General features: G+C 36.7%; 1 protein-coding gene across 3 annotated transcripts in view; it reads left to right on the forward strand.

Moving 5' to 3' along the window:
* Positions 1–2,008: 2,008 nt before the first annotated feature.
* LOC149578459 (uncharacterized) overlaps positions 2,009–21,888 on the forward strand; it is a 39,318-nt gene continuing 19,438 nt past the window's right edge. The window contains exon 1 of one of the 3 annotated variants that reach the window (XM_089829243.1): positions 2,009–2,365. In XM_089829243.1, coding sequence (XP_089685369.1) covers positions 2,232–2,365 — 134 coding nt within the window. In that variant the 5' untranslated portion in view covers positions 2,009–2,231. The remainder of the gene's footprint in view (positions 2,366–21,888) is intronic. The other 2 variants (XM_089829256.1, XM_089829248.1) reach the window with 2 other exon arrangements.

Consider the following 21,888-nt stretch of genomic DNA (forward strand, 5'->3'; position numbering starts at 1 on the left):
TATGATTTCTAAGCTTTATTTATCATCACTATTTTCTCTATCTTTATATTTGATTTTAAAAAAAAAATAATTACAAATAATTTTCATATTAAAATACAACACACTTTTTTTAATATTAGAAATAAGAGTTTTAGAACCAAAAAAAACACCAGAGTATCAATACGAATATACACAATGAGGCCAAGCCTCACCGAGAAGAGAAAGTATCAGCTGAACATACAAAGTAACAAAAGGAGGAAAATCAAAACTATCTAGCCGAGAAGATCATAGTGATTGTCAACCCAGATAGTCCAGCCTAAGAGACCTTCCATCCAAACTATACTTTTATGCCCTTGAATCTGCACCAACATAAATAACTCTTCTTTTCTGGCATTCCCTTTTTCTCTAATATCTTTGTTCAATCTATTGCAAGCTTGCTCAAAAACATGCAGATCATCCAAAGTATTACGCCACTGGTACCCACACTTAAGCTCAAGGTAGTAAAGAGTAGCATGCCCATCACGAAGGAACCTCCTCATTTTGTCTCGTTCAATCATCATAGTAGTCTGCTCCTGCAAGAAGATTTTAAAGTAAGTGAGTTTTCTAAAAAACTCAGTAAGATCCCTATGCTTACCTTGATACCTTTCCTCGTTCCTGCACTTCCAGATCTGCCAGAGAATGTTAGACGGCAATATATTCCAAAATAAATTGATATCTTTAGGAAGACCATTAATATGACCATAAATAATATCAAAAATATTAACATTAATAGGATAAACAATGCCAAACATTTTCCATATTTCTTTAGCAAAAATACAATCAAGAAGGATATGTCTACCAGTTTCAGGAACTCTACACAAGTTACAAATATCAGAATTAACAAAATCTCTCTTTATAGGTAGCTTGTCCAACAAAACTAACCATTTGAAACATCTAATCTTGGGTTCCACAGGATTCTTCCACAAGATATCAAAATACTTTTTCAAAGCATCAACATCATAAGAAGAGTACCAAACAACATTAATATGATTGATAATATCAATATTACAATCAATGATTTTATAAATATTCTTAGCTTTGAGCAGAGTAGTAATGATACCACCAGGCCATTTGCACTTCAGGAACCTGAGAGAATCAATGTGACAAATAGTGGGAAGACCAACATAAGCTTGCACAATCATGTTATAAGTTCTTCTATGGGAATCCGGGATAGCATATTTATCCTTAAGAACATCCCAAGGCATAATTTGATCATACTCAAAGAGATCCATAAATTGTTTAATACCTTTATTAGCCCACTGCCTGGCAGAACACCCTTGGGTAAGGGCCAAAGGTTTACCATTTAGGTGGAGATTCCACCAAATGGATCTTTCACCATTGAGTTGAATATTGGAATGAAACTCCTTGTTAGTGATGAATTTCCTAACATGATCCCAAGCCTTCCAAATAGACCTGAAAACCACAGAGCCTTGAACCATGACAATAAAATTACCAAGAATGAGGTCACAAAAGGGGAGGCTAGTCCAAGACTTAGCTTTTCTAGGAACACCCCTCTCAATATTGCTCCTAAATACAACACACTTCTATATATATTAAAACATTATATAATAATTATATAATGTGAAACAAAATTATAATCAATTAGATGTGCTATATAAGAATAACCAAATAATTTTTAAGAGAATTAACATTAAAAAATGTTATTTAGTTTTAAAGATTTTTTAATGTTTATAATTTAAAGAATTTGAATCTTATTTTAAAAATATAATTAAAATTAATATTTACACTTCACACATTAAACTACCATTTTTAACTCGATTAAAATAATTTAACTCAAAATTATAATAAAATTTTCAATTTATTTTAATTTTAAAAAACAACATTTTCCATATACATAAAGTAAATTTAAATTATATTTTTACTTTACTAAAGGCAATTTAAATTATATTGTCACTTTACTAAAGGCAAGTACGTGGCCCTCGTTAAAATGTGATTCATATATACGACTCTTCCATACAAATACAATCTTATTCTTCCTTTGCTTTTTCCTTACATTTCGTAAAAGCGCAAATGAACAACTCATTCTGAGCCCCACCGCCCAAGTGCACATATCGGGTTTGAAAAAAGGAGCAGCAGAGACACAGAGAGCATTGTAACGGGCGACGCTTTCCTCCTTTTAGTTCAATCTGAAGATCGTCTGTGAAACCGGGTACTCGAAAATATATGCAGAAATCGTTTTAGTCGGTGTAAAAATGACGGAAGATAGGCGGGAGAGCGAGTGCTGCAGGTTGAGGGGGATACAGTGGCGGATTAAGTTGGGGATTCTGCCCCCCATCTCCTCCTCTGTTGATCAACTTCGACGAGCTGCTGCCGATGGCCGTCGGAAGTCAGTATTTCCATTCTCTTTTCCTCATTGTTAAGTGTGTTTTCAAAATAGAACTCGTACGATATTCGATGGAAAATTTACTCTTTGAAGGTCAGGGATCTGTATTTAATGGATATGTCACATTTCAAATGAGATTTGAACTACATTTATTGGCAATCGTTTGTAACGTAACATTCAGTGGATTGATTTCCAACTGTATGCTATTTTCATTCAAATGCATTGCTAGACGGGTTAATTTTATTGCATTTTACGTTAACGGAATAGTTGCGGCACGATATGTCAACGCAATTGTCAGTACTATGATTGAAGGAGCGGGGGGTGTCTGTAGTGCATTGCTTGGATCACTAGCAGGCTCGGTGTGGACTTTAACTACATTTGAAAAGATAATAATCTATAGGAATAAACAATAGAGGGGGAAGGTACGATAAATTGCCTTGTGACTTCATTTTAGGGTAATATTGGAGGCTGAGAGGATCGGTTTGCTGTAGTCCATCGGCAGGGTTGCGTTTTCCGTGAGTACGCGCCAATTTCAAGCCTTCCAAGGCATGTTTAAATGATGTTATCGCAACAATCGGCTGCGCCAGATGAGGATTTGGATGGGAAAGTCTTGGTCAACTTTTGTGTTTGGAATTTCTTGGACGCGGATTGCTTTCTCCATCCATTAGAAGGGTAACAGCCTAACAGGAGAGCGCCATCCACTTTTTTGGGCTGGAATTCATGGTTCTCTTTCTTGGGGGAATGGTGTAATACAGAGTTTGTAGGCGGACTTGTGGCTAGAATTCTGCATGGCTGAACTTCACTTAAGAAGTACATTTGGAAAAGCTTTTGGTTTTTCAAGGTGCAAAATAGAGATTCTTATCATTTATTTTGGCCTCCTCTCATTTATCCACATCGGAATATATAATTTCTATTTACTATTTTTAGTTTTAACAATATTGCTAATGATTTTGGCCATAAATGAATGTGATGTGATTGTTAGAAGAGTGGTGGGCTCTGCAGAGGCAGGTGGACCTCTAGCCCGAGCTGCTGTTCGGTACATTTTCGATCCATGCAGAGTTATTCTTTCTGTGTTGATATAAGGGTGTTTTGGAAAATTTGTTATAGCCACTGACTGAATTTTATAGCCCTTAATTGTTTGACTAGATGTAAGAACATGAATTTGGCAATGAACATATGACACTCAAGTGTAAGCGTCCTTCTACAATTACATATATTTAGAATTGAAAAAGGAAAGCAATGACTTCTAGTTTAATAATGTGTTATAAGCAAATTTACTAATCACCAAGTTTCTTTCTTTCAATATACTTATCCTATCCAACATAAGTCTGAGAAATATAAAAGTAAGCATAGATGTATTCTGAATTTTTTCAAATTAAACTAAACTAATAAAAAACTGGTAAAGGAACAAGCAAATGAACACGAAGAATAAGAATTAAGAATGCATATTCTCGGAAGTGGTGGTGGGTTACACCTGATAGAAGAAATAGCTGGGTCAGCAGCATTTGATTTTGGCTTTCCTGCCCGACACCTGTAAAGTTGGGGCACCAATGTCTTTGGTCTTGGTGCCGAAACTTTCAGGGACTGCTTGCCTTGGTAGCTTGAGCCATTTCTGCCCATGGTATCTCATGAAAATCTATGATCATTTGTTAGTAATTTCTAAAACTGGGGGAAAAAGGAAAAGGGATTTGGTTATTCAGGAGACTGCCTTTGTTTGCCATTTGAGTTGACATTTTCCGCCCGAGTAGTAGCCTTGGAAATTTCTGAGTGAGTGATCCTATATATGGTGAAGGGTATATATTAGTGGGAGAGCTAATACTTAAGAAGGAAACTAAACTATAGGTTAAATGTGTGAATGCAATGGAGGACAAGAGGGTGAAAAGAGCAACTGAATTGATTTGGGCAAAGGAATCACAGACTTTGAGATCCAATCTATTGAGGGAATAATGAAGGATATGGATGCAATAGATTAGGGATTTTAGGGGGCCAATAAAGGAGTATTCAGGAGGACAATAGAGAAATGATAAGATGTACAGTGATTAAAATTGATAGGAAAGGTTTTACTATTGAGACTAGGGATCCAAGGGAGATCGATAGTGGTGGAGTGGAGGAATGTAACAAGGCTGATTTCAACAACAAATATTGAGTGGAGGAATTTCAACAACCTTGTGGCAATAAAGAAAATGTAGGAAAACTAAGTAGCAAATGTGCATGTGTGAATCCTTTCAAATGAGAAATTAGTACAACTTTATTTTGTGCTTAATCAACATAGCCATTAGAAAATGTGTTAAGTTCCATTTAGGTTTAGGTTTTTAGGCTCGTATGAATTTCCAAGATTCATATCATAAGCTCAACACCAGTGTTTTAAGTGCACAGATATCTAGGACACTAATGCTTTAGGTGCATGGGTGTCTTTTTGGATGTTGAGTCTAGAACTTGTTGGGTAGGTTAAAGAAAATTGAGAGTGTGCAGGAACAAATGCAAGTAAGTCCAGTGACAGATAAGTTTAGAAGATAAGCAAATGAGTCCTAGACTATACCTTGGAGTGGAGACTAACATAAGTAGGTAAATTTCTGAGCTTGCTTCTTGACTTTACTTTGGTGGGCTGGCAGAATAAGTGTAATAATGTCCTTTAGTAAATATACTACACAAATAACTTGAAATGTGTACAAATGTCAAATACAATAAAATAGATATACAAGAGCACGTGCTTTGTGTCCTCTCCACTTTCTCCTTCACTTCAATACTCTCCAATTCTGGTATACACCTGTAAGAAAAAAGACAATTAAATTTGCCATTTGCCAAGAAGAAATATGCCAGAGTGATAGAAGAAGCTTGCTAAGAGGTAATAAATGAAATACGCTTAAGGAAACCATCCATATTCATTTCAGTAGCTAATGTTTGATTGAATATTTATGAACTAGTTGGCGATCTATGGAGGATTGTGTTGGTTCCCAAAACTGCAGATTGGAAATCCAAGAGCTTGCCACTTCTCTGATAGGATTCCGCAATCAGTTCTGACCAACAAATGGGAATACTTCTCAATTCCCTTGCACTTCAGGCTCCACTACACCTTGGCGGGTAGACCTTCTCGAACTTGATCACTTGGTTTTGAGCTTTTCTAAAGCGAATTTAAGCTTTGGAGTTCTTTGGTTGGCAAGGTCGTTGAACTCGATGAAACTGAACTAAATGCTGAGTACTTGAAATAATTGAATATTTTGTATAAGGTTTGTTAATAATGAATTTGATGCTTGTAGGAAGGAATATATAGATTTTCTGACTTGAATAATATAAATACCAACGCCTTTGCTCATTCGGGCAATAGAGTCAACTTCAACGAATTTTCATGTACAACTTTATAATATTCTACGCACTTGAACTGCCAACAATTTAATAATCAAGATGTGACAGACCAAATATTATGCAATCTTAAATTAGTCCAAATTGAGCTTTAACTTCTCTGGAAGGGAGACAAAGTAGACACAGATACGGAAATGATTTAATATTTCACAATATCTGTGATGATCAAATTTAAAATGCTAAATGACCATGTCCACTTATCCGACATTTAAATTTTATACATAATTCCAAAAAATAATTACGAAGGACAATTCATCTGCAGTTTAAATCTCCATGCCATTTAGTAATAAACAAAAGACATTTTATTTTATTATAAAAATAAAATAATTGAATTTATATGATAGAGTCATATTATAGCCCTCATTCCTCCATACAAATAAATATAAAATGCTTCTTGTTGAGAATATGTGAATGTCGAATATGTCTTCTTCTTTGTGATTATCTTCCTATTTATATCTTAATAATAAGAGAAGGCGACTTTCCAAACTTAAAAGACATGTCTCCAAAAATGAATCGCCTCTTCTCATAGCACAATTGCTTTAATCGTAATTGATTTCAATCTTTTTAATATATCTATCTTTTATATACTTTATTAGTAACTAGGCAAAGATCCGGCAAAGCTGCTCCCAATGTTTGGTGTTTATTATTGATTTATTCATTCTTCTCATATTGCATCGTATTTCCCTTTGCCACTTTACTGTTTTCCCTAGTCTTAATAACCAATCAATTTACTGATGTACCAAACTTGTCTGTGGTCTTTATCTGCTAAGTTATTTTAATCTTTTCTTCAATATTCAATCTCAGTTGCTGCTTTCAAATAAATTGATGATATTTAATACTAGGTTGCGGGCTTATATGTCTTGCACAATTTGCTATCTCCTCCCACACATGGTATCTGACATGGTCTGTAGTTGCTGCTTGGTATATGCGTCATCAGTTTGATTTCAAGTACTTCTCAGAGCCATCGTGAATTTGTCTAAGATTCATCTGCTGGTTCATTTAGTTTTATTGGATGCCATGTTTTATTTTGTTTGATTGGGCCTTGCGTAAAGCTTTGTAACTGAGTCATTGGGCATGGATTCCTATGATAGTATAATTCCTTACACCTACGTCTTCCTGAAGAATCGGTTCCATCCATACCATCATGGCAGAATCAGACATGATTTGCACGTCCAGGGTGAATCATGGGAAAGGAATCATTGAAATGATTATGCCATAGTTGCGGCAGAATAGGTGATGCAATTTGGTAGTGCTCGCATTTGCTTCCTGATGGCTTCTCTTATATAATACTATCGGGTTTCTTCATAAATCTTGTCTTCTAATTGATACACACTCCCGACGCTAATATTTATACTTCTGAAATATTTATTTTTACTGGCACGATAATGACCTTCATTGTTTGTGAGCTGTTATTCCAGTATGCCTTCATATGGACTGTATTTTGCTCATTGCTCAAGTCATCAAAGTTAGGGATCACTCCTCCTTATTAATGCTGCTACGTCTCTGATGTGTTTGTGATTACAAGCATATGTAGTAGAAGGTAGCCAAGAGAATGTAGAAATATGAGAAGTTAATTGACAAAGGTGGGCAGAATAATGAATATGCAGAACATACAAGGAAAGTGTATGCATATTATGTAAGAGATGAGATATGTAAGATACAAAGGCACTATTACAAGGTAATTGGTAAATACTTGCTTATTAATAACAGAGACCGAAAGGTCAATTTATACAAAAGGAAGAGACGATGTTTCCTTAGGAAACGATCGTAAAGAATAGAAACATTCTATTCTAGAGAAAGCAAAAAACGAAAGCAAACTAAAGCTAAAGATATTTACAAGATAACCATTAACTAATAATATACGTCTTATCTATTATTGTAATACCCTCCCTTAATGGTTAATCTATCTAACACACCAAGCTGTCCTCTGAATTTGACAAACTTATCAGGACCAAGAGGCTTGGTGAGAATGTCTGCAGTCTGATCTGAGGTAGGAACATACTGCAGATCTATAGTCCCGTCTTCAACCAGCTGTCGTATGTAATGACAATGAACATCCACATGCTTGGTTCGTTCATGGAAGACTGGATTCCGTGCTAACTTGATAACGCCTTCGTTATCAACAAACAGAGTAGTCGGTCCTGCTGGTGACATCTGCATATCCCCAAGCATCCGACGAAGCCAGACAGCTTCACATCCTGCCTTAACAGTCCCTCTGTATTCAGCCTCTGTAGAAGAGAGAGAAACTGCCTGCTGCTTCTTGCTGGTCCATGTGACTGCACCGGATCCCAAACTGAACACATATCCAGATGTTGACTTTTTATCATCAACAGAGCCTGCCCAATCTGAATCTGTGAACCCACTGAGTTTAGGATTAGAACTCCGAGAATACAGAAGTCCATAATCAGAAGTGCTCTTCACATAACGAAGCACACGCTTTGCTGCCATCCAATGATCAGCCTTAGGAGTTGTCATAAAGCGCGAAATATAGCTAACTGCGAAGCTGATATCAGGCCTAGTAGCAGATAGGTAGATGAGGCTGCCTACTAGTTTCCTATACGTAGTATCATCAACGGAAGGAGAATCAGACTTGGCTGATAACTTGAGACCTTTCTCCATAGGTGTAGATGCAGGTTTGCAATCCTGCATTCGGAATTTGTCTAACAAGGCTCTGACATATTTGGACTGAGAGATGAATATACCAGAAGACTGTTGCCAAACTTCAACACCTAAGCAATAATGCATGAGCCCAAGGTCAGTCATATCAAAAGACTGGCATAAGTGTTGTTTGATTCCCTGAATCAAAGATGCCGAATTGCCAGTGATGATCAGATCATCCACATAGATAACCAGAAGGATGATGTCACTGTCAGTAGTCTTTATGTACAGATTTGAGTCTGAAGAACTCCTCTTGAAGCCTTGATCACTGAGGTACGTATCAATCTTGATGTACCATGCCCGAGGGGCCTGCTTCAAACCATAGAGAGCTTTTACCAATCTGAGAACCTGATGGTCTTTACCAACAACCTTGAAACCAGGAGGCTGCGTCATGTAGACCTCTTCATGGAGATCACCATTCAGGAAAGCACTCTTTACGTCCATCTGATGGACCTTCCAGCCAAACTGTGTTGCCATGGCTAAGACTAATCTGATGGTGCTCATCTTTGCAGTAGGAGCAAAGGTCTCCTCATAATCAATGCCCTGACGCTGAGAAAAGCCCTTTGCCACTAAACGAGCTTTGTACTTATCCAAAGTACCATCTGATTTGTATTTGATTTTGTAGACCCATTTGCAGCTAATGGGTTTCTTCCCTGGGGGAAGATCAGAAAGGACCCAAGTGTTGTTCTTCAGTAGGCTCTGGTGTTCAGATTGCATGGCCTGTTCCCACTCTGGAATTCCTTTAGCCTCGGAATATGTTTGAGGTTCAAACACACTGTGAATGTTGGCCATAAGAGCAAAGTTAACAAAATCTATAGTTTTGCTCTTTTTCCGAGTAGTTCTCCCATCAATGAGCTCATCATCATGAAGATCAGCAAGTGTCTTAGCCCACCACTTAGGCCGGAGAGGAGAATGACCAACAGTAGTACTAGGAGATGCTTGATCAGCAGGATCCTGATCAGAAGAATCTGGATCAAACTCAGGTGAAGCATCTTCAAAACGAGGTGATCCTGCAGGAGAAGCCGGAGGTGGCTATACAGGTATCACTGGCAGGACTGGAGCTGTAGGAGCTACTGGAGCCCTCCCATCAGGTGGACCTAATGGAAGCCGAACTCCCAAATCATGAACCTGCATAGGCTGGACTACTGGATCAGGAACAGGAGAAACAGGCATGAATGGTCCTCGCTGCTCATCAAAGACTACATCGCGGCTGTATATGAGACGAGATGTCTCAACATCAATAAGGCGGTAGGCTTTGTGAAGACTGCTATATCTAGCAAGCATCAATTTCTGACTCTTGGCATCCAACTTGGTGCGTGAAGCATCAGGGATCCAAACAAAAGCAAGAGAGCCAAAAACCTTCAGGTGATTGATTCTGGGCTTGCGACCTGACCAGGTCTCTTCCGGAGTTTTACCTTTGACCGCTACTGTGGGTGACCGGTTCAACAGATAAACTGCAGTGTTAATTGCTTCTGCCCAAAAACGCTTCGGAACATGTCTGTGTTCGAGCACGGAACGAGCCATCTCGGTGATTGTCCTGTTCCGACGTTCAACTACACTGTTCTGTTGTGGCGTGTGGGGTGTGGTGAACTGGCGTTGGATGCCATGTGTATCCAAGAAGCTGGAGAAAACATTAGAACAAAATTCCCCCCCATTGTCTGATCTAAGAGTAATAATAGATTTCTCAGACTCTTTTTCAACTAAGGGTTTAAACTTCTGAAATACAATAAATGCATCGGATTTCTTTTTAAGGAAATACACCCACATTTTTCTACTGAAATCATCTACAAACAACAGAAAATACCTGTATCCAAGAACAGAAGGAGTGGCCATAGGGCCGCAGATATCAGCATGAACAAGCTGAAGTACTTGAGAAGCTCGCCAAGAATCGCCACTGGGGAAAGGTGTGCGATGTTGCTTCCCAGCCTGACATGCGTCACAAACTCCAAGGTGTTGGGTTTGAATCTCTGGCAAACCAAGAACAAGCTCATCCCGAGCAAGTTGTGAGAGATAATGCACATTTAAGTGCCCATATCGCTGATGCCAAAGTGTGCTGATGGAAGATCGCCGAGCAACCATAGCTAAGTCCTGAGAATCACCAGAATCAGTAAGTCTGAAAAGACCATGATCCTCAAGACCAACTGCAATAGTAGACTTAGTCGCCCGATCAGTGATGGTGCACTGATGTGAACTGAAGGTGACTGCCAAGTGTGGAGAATGTCGCAGCAACTGACTGACCGAGAGTAGATTTAGTTCCATCCCTGGAACGTAGTACACATCAAGGAATATGAGCTTCCTCCCAACAGACTGAATTTGAATGTTGCCTTTACCAACAACCGTGTACTCTTCTCCACCACAAAGATAACAGAATCTGAATAAGGCTGGTAGTCAGTAAACCAGTCTCTGCGGTGAGTGAAATGTCGAGAGGCACCTGAATCAATGTACCAGGCAGATGACTGTACATGATCTGCGGGTCTTTTAGCCATGAAGGCATAAAAGGCAGATTCCACCTGCTCAGTGTGCTCTGCACTGTTCGCTTTGGGTTGCGAACCTGATTGCTTAGACTGGGCAGCTAAGCGTTTCCGACATGCAACCTTCATGTGACCATACTTGTGGCAATAGTTGCATTGAATGTTCTTCTTTTTGGTACCATCGGATGCTGGAGCAGAAGACTTCTGCTGAGATGGTTGCTGAAACTTGCCCTTATCCTTCTGAAAGGATTTCGCAGCAAAGGCTTGCTCAGTGGAGGTGGAACTGGAGCTGCTACCGAACTGTTGTTTCCACAGATCTTGCTGAAGTAGCAGGGTGCAGAGATCAGTGAACTTTAGATCAACACCAGTAGATGTGATGTTGAGAGTCTCGATAAAATGCTCATAGGAATTTGGTAAACTCCGAAGAGTGATTACCACAATATCCTCTTACTCCATCTTGCGACCGATGGCAAGTAACTGATCACGGATTTCCTGAATCCGATTCAGGTGTGCCTGGAGCGAGGTGCGCTCATCCATGACAATAGAAAACAGAGTGTTTTTCAGAAAGAAGGCTCTGCTCTTGTCGGAAGTCTCATGAAGACTTTTTAGATGTGTCCAGATTTCGGCCGTTGTCTTGCCGGATGGAATCTGAGAAAGCTGGTCATCGGCTACAAAGAGTTTGAGAAGCATTACTGCCTCTCGATTGTTCAGATCCCATGTATCTTGATCAGGACCTGGAGAAGTCGGACACTGCTTAACACCCAGAACAAGTTGATCGGTGTTTCGATATTCGAAGATTGTGATGATGCGCTGCTTCCAGGTTCCATAATTGCGACCATTGAATTTGGAATTATGCTCGAGCAGAATATTTGTCAGAGATGCCATGGCATGTTTTTCAATGGAAAACTGTGAAAATCTGTGAAGGCATGTTCTTCGAGGCAAAAATACAGAAGAATCAGAAGGATCAGAGAATGACCCAAAAGAGAGCCCGAAAAACCCAGAAGGAATTTGCTGTCGTTTTCTGAATCCACTGGCTCGAAAATCAAGGCACAAAAATCGAAGCACCCAGAAAAAACGGACGACAACCTAGTTGAGCTCTCGAAAAACCCACCAAGAATCTGCAAACAAAATTTTTTTTCGACCCCAAAAATTAGGGTTTCGAAAAAAAAACGGCCCTAGTTGAAAAAAGCTTGAAAAAACTTCAGATTTCTTGATGAAAAATGGTCGAATCTGCTTCCCAGAGCATGATGACAGACTGAGACGGCTAAGAGCATGAAGATTTGATATAGAAACATGCAGATTTTCACCCCAAAAACGCGAGTCTCCAAAAAATGGCCACGATTTCCATGTGATTTGCAGACCCGTAATTCGGGAATTTCTCCAAGCAGAAAAACCCTAGGTGGGTTTTGGAGAAATTAGCTGAAATAATTTTGGAAAAATTTAAACAAATAATTTCAAGAAGAAATTATAAATTTTTTCGAAAAAATTTAAGTATTTAGCTCTGATACCATATTACAAGGTAATTGGTAAATACTTGCTTATTAATAACAGAGACCGAAAGGTCAATTTATACAAAAGGAAGAGACGATGTTTCCTTAGGAAACGATCGTAAAGAATAGAAACATTCTATTCCAGAGAAAGCAAAAAATGAAAGCAAACTAAAGCTAAAGATATTTACAAGATAACCATTAACTAATAATAGACGTCTTATCTATTATTGTAATAGGCACATTAAATAAGTGAAGTATGTGTAATAAACAAATGTAGGATTTAATTGGAAAAAGTACTAAAGGCTTGGCTGGGATCTAGTGAAAAGATATGAGATGCTTTTATGAATTTAGGATCATCTAACATTTTTTGTCAAATGGAGGCAAAAGAATTTTGAGCTCCAGCAGTGGCTCTTGTTGGGGACATATGCTCTTTGTGTGCATAATAAGATTCCAGTTATCTCTGGAGGAGCAGACCGAGCATCCATGCTTCGCATGATGCAAGGCGAAATTGGGTGGCCCCCGGCCTCCCAAAAAATGAACATTTCTTCTTTCCTCTATCAAACACTCTGATCTGATCATGTAACAACTCGGATGTCCCAAATGCCATGCCAAGAGGAGAATCTTCATATTCACTAGGAACAAGGAAGCGTTTTGATCATGACAAGTTAGCAATGTAAATATATGTATCATTCACTTTTACCCATTGAGAAATTAGTATCAGGGTTGCAGGTTCAGATTGTCCAAAGCATTATGACATGGGGATACTTATATATATATATATATTGAAGTCCATGATTAAATTAAATGAAGTGATAATAATGATGTAATAAGAGTGAACAGAGTAGTGAATAGAAATTGACCATTATAGAAGCAGCAGTGGTATGTATATACAATGAGGGCAGTATATATTGTGTATATTTTTTAAAACAATGATGGTTTCAGAGATAAGCATCAATCAGTAAGTATAAGACAATGACTTCACAAGTGATAGTCAACAGTGCCAAGGATAATTTACAAACCACATCAGCTATGGAAGGAGACATGGATGTACAAGATTGGAATCATCCCACCCAGCACAGAGTTTTACATTGACATGATGGAACTGGTTTGCAAAGATTTGAATAAATAGTTCATTCTAATGCAATAGAATCTGTATAGAGGAGTTCTGAATGTGCATTTCTCTTCCCAAACATACATTGATGCAGAGACTATATCAAAGATGACTTCTTTCAGCAGTACCAAGTTCCAGTTGATGGGAGGTAATGATGTTTATTACATTGAATACAGAATAAATAGTTGTTGAACTGAAATGTGGCAATTGATAAGCATTCGGTAATATAACTTGAGATAATGCACCATACTGATGATGACGTTAAAGACTACACACCAGCAACTGCTTATTGTTTGGGCAAAAGTATATTGTGTTGAGGTCTGTAAAATAAGTACTCTCTTGCCTTCAAAGTTTGTTTCAGATGTATCATGTTCAGACTGAAATAAAACAGAGATGCTATCTTGGAACCTTTCTGTAGTGATCAGTTAAATGTTTTTCAGAACTATGCGTCAAAACCCAGATGAAGGAGGAGTTCGTTAGATTAAAGATTTTCTTTTGCAAATGGCATGGTACCCGATGATGAGGTTCCATCACTAGAAGTTGATTGTTCGGGTTCATAGAAGAGGACTCCATGGTAACATTATCGATGATACCTGTATGTTGCTGATACAAATTGTGGCAAATCTACAAGTCAGAATCACATTGAAATGGCCGTAAAAAATGCATAGAGATGAAACGTTGAGAGCCTTGGAAGCATTGGAAAAGCATAGACATTTTCTGGAAGAAACTATAGGACTTCGTGGGTTTTCTTTTCCCAAACAATATCTTACTATTAGTATCTAATGTTATTGCATATTTGTTGCAGGTTGGAAGAGCCCTGTTCAGACTTAAGAGTATGAATACTGCTAGCACATGATGATCACTTTTTTGAAGACAAAATGATTGAATCAGCGTTCTATGCATCCTTATAACAAAGGAAGAAATTTGAAAGCAATACATCCTCGACGCTACTTGCACCATGCAATGGCATGCCCATTTTTATACCGGCGTTGCAAATATTTGAGAATGGTCACGAAATGTCTGGAGCATGTAAAATATATCAGGAGACTTTGTTGGCTATCCTACAATATGCGATTGCCTATTTAATCTGTACGATGAGGGCCCATTTGGTGAGCGGAATAGGAATACGTATTTTGGAATAGAATGTATTCCTATTCTCCGTTTGGTTCAGCCAATATTTGATGGGAATTCGCGGACCCGAAAATTTATGTTTTCTAAAATTAAAAAAAAATGGAATAGGAATACGTATTCCAATACCACCTATTTGGGTGGAATTGCAAAACCCCATTTTTGGGCCAAAATTGGAATACGTATTCCTATTTTACTTCGTATTCCAATCCCGTTTTGGTGCATCCAAACAAGGAATTCAAAATTTTTGGAATACGTATTCCTATTCTGCTCACCAAATGGGCCTTGAAGGATTTGGAGACATACACGGGTTTGCTTGGAGGCCATCTTTATTACTAGGAGTTGTTAGAAATGGAAGCCCAAATATGCTAAACAGGTTGAGGGATTCCTTGCGGACCTAGAGTATGAATATTGTGAGCATGTTATAATTGTTCCTTGGAAAAATCGGAGAGATTCGAAGGCCACCTATATCATTGCTTGTGATTTTATTGCCCATGTTGGCTTTAATCCCTTAGATTAATACCAAATTATAAATTAAAAGCTCACGCTTTGTAAACAAGTAATTAGTTATTTGTTTAGAAGCGGTGTGTCATTTGGAAATAACCATATAACCCATTGTTCTCTATAGATAGGAGATTGAATGCAAATGGAACGATACAATTCATATTAATTTTTTTGGATATCTTGCACACTTTGATATATTATATTCTTTCATTGCTAAAGGAATGAGCGATTGAACAAAGCTCGTGGATTTGAATTATTGGGTGAATTTTATACGGTTCGGATAGATTTGTAATAGATGGATCATCTGTAAGGAGTGCTTTTATTGCGATTTTATTTCCGACATAATTATTTATTTTTAAAATTTGGAGTTGAAATATTTTTTTAAATTTTTGGTCGGTAAGAGGCCGAAGCCAAGATTCATTATTATTAAGTGATGTGATTAATTATTAATCTTGTGTAGAGTTGACACCAAGACCTCTCGGATAAGAGGCTCACAATTTACCGTTGTGTTGTAGGCTCTTGCCTAATAATTTTGGAGTTGAAATATTATTAAGTTGTGTCCTTTATAATTATTTTAAAAATGCTATAAATATTTTAATGTTCGGACAAGTGGACTGGGTCATTATTGCATTTTAAACTTGATAAACATAAATATTGTGAAATATTTAATTATTTCCATATTTAGGTCTAGTTTGTCTCCATATTACAGGAGTTAAAGTGCATCCTAGACTAGTTTAAAATTGCATTCGTATAATTGATTTGTTGTATAGTTTAAGTACATTGAACCTTATAAAGTTGTACATTTCAACTTATAATATTGACTCTATTTGCCCATTTAATTAAGCACTGATCTTTATATTTCTCTTGATTCATAATCCATATGCTGGCAATAATTTCATTTCTTTCTTTTGAGGAATTAATATATTCTTTTGTTGCATTAATCTATAAGTATTCTTTATTTAAAACATTATCACATTTATACAATCATTTACTTTTGTTCTCAGTTCATAATTTGCGGGTTAGAAGTTTTCTATAATTCTTGCCATTTGGAAAACTTTCGTTGCATTCGTATTCTAACCAATCCGCTATAAGCATCTTGGGCTTAAGTGTTTTGTTTAGGATTTGGTACACCCGCCTTGGTTTTGCACAGCTAGAAGCGCGGGGATTTGGATCGCATCAATCAGTCCTGTCAAGTTGGCCATAACCAATTGGATATCCCAGCATCGAGTTGGCAAGACTTGTAGGATTCCAATTTGCGGTTTTGGGAACCAACATATTGCATACAAAAAAAAGCAAGGAAAAAGGAGCCTAGGGATGAGCTGATAGATCAAAATGAATTAGTTGAGAGATATAGAGTAGGATTCACCTTAGCAAATGTGTGGTTATTTTGTAACCACTTTAGTTTAAAATTCTTGTTGTGCATAGATTTCCTATTACCGTAGTAGATAAGAGGCTAGAACAAGAGATGTTCATATAGTAGAGCATGTAATACCAAGCATAATTACAAAGTGTACGTGCTAGTAGTTTTCATTATGCTACTGCACATGCGAGATAGTGAAAGATGAACATTAATGACAAGCAACCATCTAGTGACATGTGATAAGTGAGAAAAAGTGTTAAGAGAATAAGTAGAATAATATTTTAATTGAGAACTTGACACAAATGAAAAGGATACAAGTAGGGCATAGGAAATGAACATAAAGAGTATAGGTTTCATAAAAATACTTGCAAAAGAGCATGAAGGGATTTGTGGGAAAGAATCTAGGCCTTTTGGCCCTAGTAACACATAAACAAATATGTTATGGCATGTCTAGGGAGTATGTATAGTCTTGGTAACAAAATATTCAATAGAGAAGTTCCAAGCTTTGGGGGAGATTGATACTTGTGATGTGTTATTATGATCACCTTATCATCATGGACAAACTTAAGGCACCATTGAATCATGTAATGTATAGCTTGGACCTTCTCAACCCAAGAATGATTGAAGAGAATGCTAAATTTGTTTGAAAATGGTATGACATGGGACAAAAGCTAAGTTGCCATATTCGTTCCCTAGATCTTGAATTTGCTAGTCAATTCTGTAAAAGTATAGCTTCAGTCGGATCTGATAAACTAATATTAGTATATATATACCTTCCAGTCGTAGATACAGGTCCATCGACAATTGCATTAGTAGTATACCTAAGGCATATCCAACAATAGTCGTAGAGTGATGGCCCTACCATTCTAAGGGTTAGTGCAGACAATAATTGTTAGATGGGTGAAAGACTATTTGACATTTTGACACCCCCTTTATAATCGTAGGGTGAGCTTGGGTAAATAATAGCTTAGATGCAGATGGAGAGTCCCTATATTGGTTAGTGGAGAACAGCCATCGAACCAAATTATTGAAAGGAGTAGTCAACTTAGGTTCATCGAAGAAGAACTCAAAAACAACGTCAACATCCAAACAAATAGTATTGAATGAAAAGAAGAAAGTTGTTCCAAACCAAACTTATTAGAGCATATCATGACATGATCATCTATCTCCTCCCCATTGCTGCAAATCGAACCCAAAAAAAAAATAAAAAAAATAAAATAATAATAATAATAATAATAATAATTAAAAAAAAAAATAAAAAAAAATAAAAAAAAAAATATATATATATCTGATATGATGTTTTACATATGTGGTTATTGACATCGAAGATAATGATCAAATCAAGATTGATATAATACTCATGTCCAAATCGGATTGTATATATATTCGGTGATTGCATCATATTATCGAGCCTTGATAGATTGTGTTATCATCCAGATTACATCTGTATTGTTGCCCAAACTCATATTGAGTTGATGCTATCATAAGCACCCAGATCATAATCGGGTTTGTATCAAATGTGAGTGCCCGGATTAATATTGGGCATGTCTTATTATCGTCCAGGTTGTAGTTGAGCCTTAACAAATATGGTGATCTCAACATATGTTTAGTTATGGACAGATTATGTCCATGTAGGGACATGACCCTACGTGGCTCATGCCACATAGAGTAATGTCACTACGGTGACATGTCCATTCCATCTCATAGTTATATTGATACAAATGCAATGAAGAACACATCAATAACAAGGAAATATTACTATTCATCGTATTTGCTATCCTTAGCGATTTATTCAAAAATTGTATAACATATTATTGTGATCTCCTTCAACCATTGAATACTGCATATACATTGTAAAGCATTAGTAATTCTGCAAACAAAATTCAGAGAAACAATATCAATCATAGGTTTTGAAGATTCAAAGTACAGTACCAAGGAGAGAAATCAATAAGATAATCTAGTTGATATATCAGAAATAAATTATTAGATTACTCTATTACAGATCCTATATTCCTTAACATGGTATTAGAGTGAGGCTGGTAGATAGAGTTTTAAACAAATTGTGAAATCATCTCCCAAGTTCTCTGAATTATTTAAAAATTATTCAAAAGTGCAAACATGGTGATCAGAGTCAAGTTAGAAGACAGACTTGATGGAGCATCAAACTTTGTATCCTAGAGAGTTTGAATCATGATCGTTCTTGGAGAACTTGAATTAGAACATGTGGAAGAAAACAAAACTATGCTTGAAAATGAGCTAGATAAAACAATATGGAAAAGACATAACAATAAAGCTGTGAAAATTATAATTGATTCTATAAAAGATCACATTCTTCCATTTATAGCAAAATCTACAACCGAATATGAGATAGTCATGACTATTCAAAATTTATATAAAGTCAATAACACAAGCCAGTTGCTTACCTTAAAAACACAACTCCTGCATATTAAGATGAATAAAGGAGAAACTGTCACATCATATTTAATGAGAATATCAGAATTAAGAGATCAATTTTCTACACTTGAAATATTGTAGATGATCAAGAATTATCATTGATAGCTCTTAAAAGGTTGCCAACTACATGGGAATCCTTCATTCAAGGGATTAGTGCACATCTTGCTTTAACAAAATTTGAGCAACTCAAGAATGACTGCACTCAGGAAGAATCACGATTGATTACAAGAGGAATCATTCTTAATAAAGAGGAGGAAATTCAAGCGTTACATGCGAACTTAAACAATAAAAGGAAGAGACATTTCAAGAAGAAAAGAGGAAAGAAAAATCAAAACAAGAATTGCGATTGATTAGAAGAGGAGTCATTCCTAATAAAGAGGAGGAAATTCAAGTTTTACATGTGAACTCAAACAATAAAAGGAAGAGACATTTCAAGAAGAAAAGAGGAAAGAAAAGTCAAAACTATAAGAAAAGAGATTTATAAAAAATTCAATGCTACTAATGTGACAAATTTGGACCATACTCACATTTATTGTCCAGAAAGAAAGAAAGCCCTTGCCAACATGTTTGAAGTCAAGGAATTTGAAAACTCACTATTCTTCCTTGTCTTATCAAGTGAGTTAAACTCTAATAAGAATACCTGGATAATTGATAGCGGAGTGTCTAGACACATAACTAGATTTAGAGATCAGTTTGAAACCTTCGAAGGACACTCAACTGAATAAGTCACAATAGGGGATAACTCCACTTATCCTATGAAAGGAACTGAGACCTGTTCAGTTCAAAATTGAAATATGGAATTACTCTACAACTAAAAGATGTTCTATTTGTATTAGGTATCAAGAGAAACCTAGTCTCTATTTTGGGCCAAGCAGATAGGGCATCGAATCACCTTTCAAGAAGATATGGTCCTATCTTGGCCTAATAATTCAAATATTAAAAATGCAATCTCTATTGGATTAAGATATGGAAGCCTATATAAACTGTGTGACTCTCAAAACCTAGCCTTAAATCACGAATTTGTTAAAAACAATGAGATTTGACATAGAAGACGAGGTCACCTGCATTTCCATGCTCTACGCTCCATAGAGAAGATTGTGAAAGGCATACCCAACCTAAAAACTGAACATGATGGAACATGTAAAGGTTGTGCATTAGGAAAGAACTCCAAAACATATTTCCCTCATAGTGAACACAAATCAAAGATTGTACTTGAACTTATTCACATTGACTTGTGTGGACCTATGTCAGTACCTTCCCTAGGGGGATAGGGATACTTCTATTATATCATCTTTGTCAATGATTATTCCAAGAAACCTGGTTCTATTTCTTGAAATTGAAAGAATGAAATGAAGTTCTATTTAAATTCAAAGAGTTTAAAGCCTTAGTCGAAAATCAAATTGGGAGGAAATTTAAAATTCTAAGATCTAACAATGGAGGAGAATGCATTTCTAAAAACTTTAAAGAGTTCTGCATATCTTTTGGGATTAAGAGGAAATATACAGTACCATATAATCCTCAACATAATGGAGTAGCAGAAAGGAAGAACATAACCATTATTGAAGCAACTAAAGCCATGATGCATGATCAAAATCTTCACATAACATTCTGGGCTGAAGCCTCCAGTACAATAGTGTACATTCAGAACAGATGCCCTCATTCAATTCTAGATAATATAACACTTGAAGAAGTCTATTTAGGAAACAAACTTGATCTCTTGAAGAAGTCTATTTAGGAAACAAATCTGATCTAAGTCACCTAAGAATCTTTGGGTACCTTGTATACATTCATATTCCTAAAGAGAAAAGGATTAAACTAGAGCCCTCAAGAAAGAAAGGCATATTTTTTGCTTCTAATGAATCTTCCAAAGCTTACAGAGTATATATACCAAGGTCAAGGACAATTGAAATTAGTAGAGATGTTAAGTTTGAAGAAGATGTTGCATATAGAACTTTTAAAAATATAGAAGAACCAAATGATGATCACATCCCCGAGTTAGATGGAAGTTCTACGATTGAGAGGGAGAGTCATATAGAAGATCATGGACCCACAACATCTAAGTATGACTTAAATCCACCCAACAAGAAAAGACAATTATGGGAAAGGAAAATGATTGAAGAAAACAATGTGGCTCCGGATGAAATCTGTAGAGAAAATAAGAAAACAAGAAGTCAATCATGTTATGTTACTCGTATAAATGAGCCCACTCAATTAGAACCTTTAGATGTTGAAGAGGCATCTAAAATCCTGAGCTTGGAAAGATGACATGATTGAGGAATACCAATCCATATTAAAAAATGATGTTTGGGAAATTGTACCAAGACTCAAAGACAAATCCATTGTCTTGTCAAAATAGCTATTCAAAATTAAACAGGCACCTGATAGTAGTATTGAAAAACATAGCTAGATTTGTGGCCAGAGGATTCTCTTAGAAGGTTGGAATTGATTATGAAGCAACATTTGCCCCTGTTGCCCGATATACATCTGTCAGAACCATCACTAGAATTGCTGCATCCAAAGGGTGGAAGATACATTAGATGGATGTAAAGACGACATTTCTAAATGGTGTCGTTGATGAAGAAGTATACCTGGAACAACCATAAGGGTTGTTATCCATGACAGGAATATACATGTATCTAACCAAGGAAAACTCTCTATGGCCTTAAACAAGCCTTGAGGGCATGGTATGAGAAAATAGACAGCTACCTTATCAAACTAGGGAACTCAAGAAATGAAGCAGTACCTAATATATACTTTAAAGAATTAGACAGTGATATGCTAATACTTGTTCTCTACGTTGATCTTTTAATAACAGGGGGAGATCACCTTATTGAAAAGTGTAAACAAGACCTTACATCTGAATTTGAAATGAAAGATTTAGGTCTCTTACACTATTTTTTGGGATTAGAAGTATGGCAGAAGGAAGACTATATTTTCCTGAACCAAGGCAAGTATACTATTGACATACTGAACAAATTTGGCATGATGGG

Source organism: Cupressus sempervirens, chromosome 1, assembly GCF_028749045.1.
Source record: "Cupressus sempervirens isolate cs-2001-9-10 chromosome 1, ASM2874904v1, whole genome shotgun sequence".
Taxonomy (NCBI): Eukaryota; Viridiplantae; Streptophyta; class Pinopsida; order Cupressales; family Cupressaceae; genus Cupressus; species Cupressus sempervirens.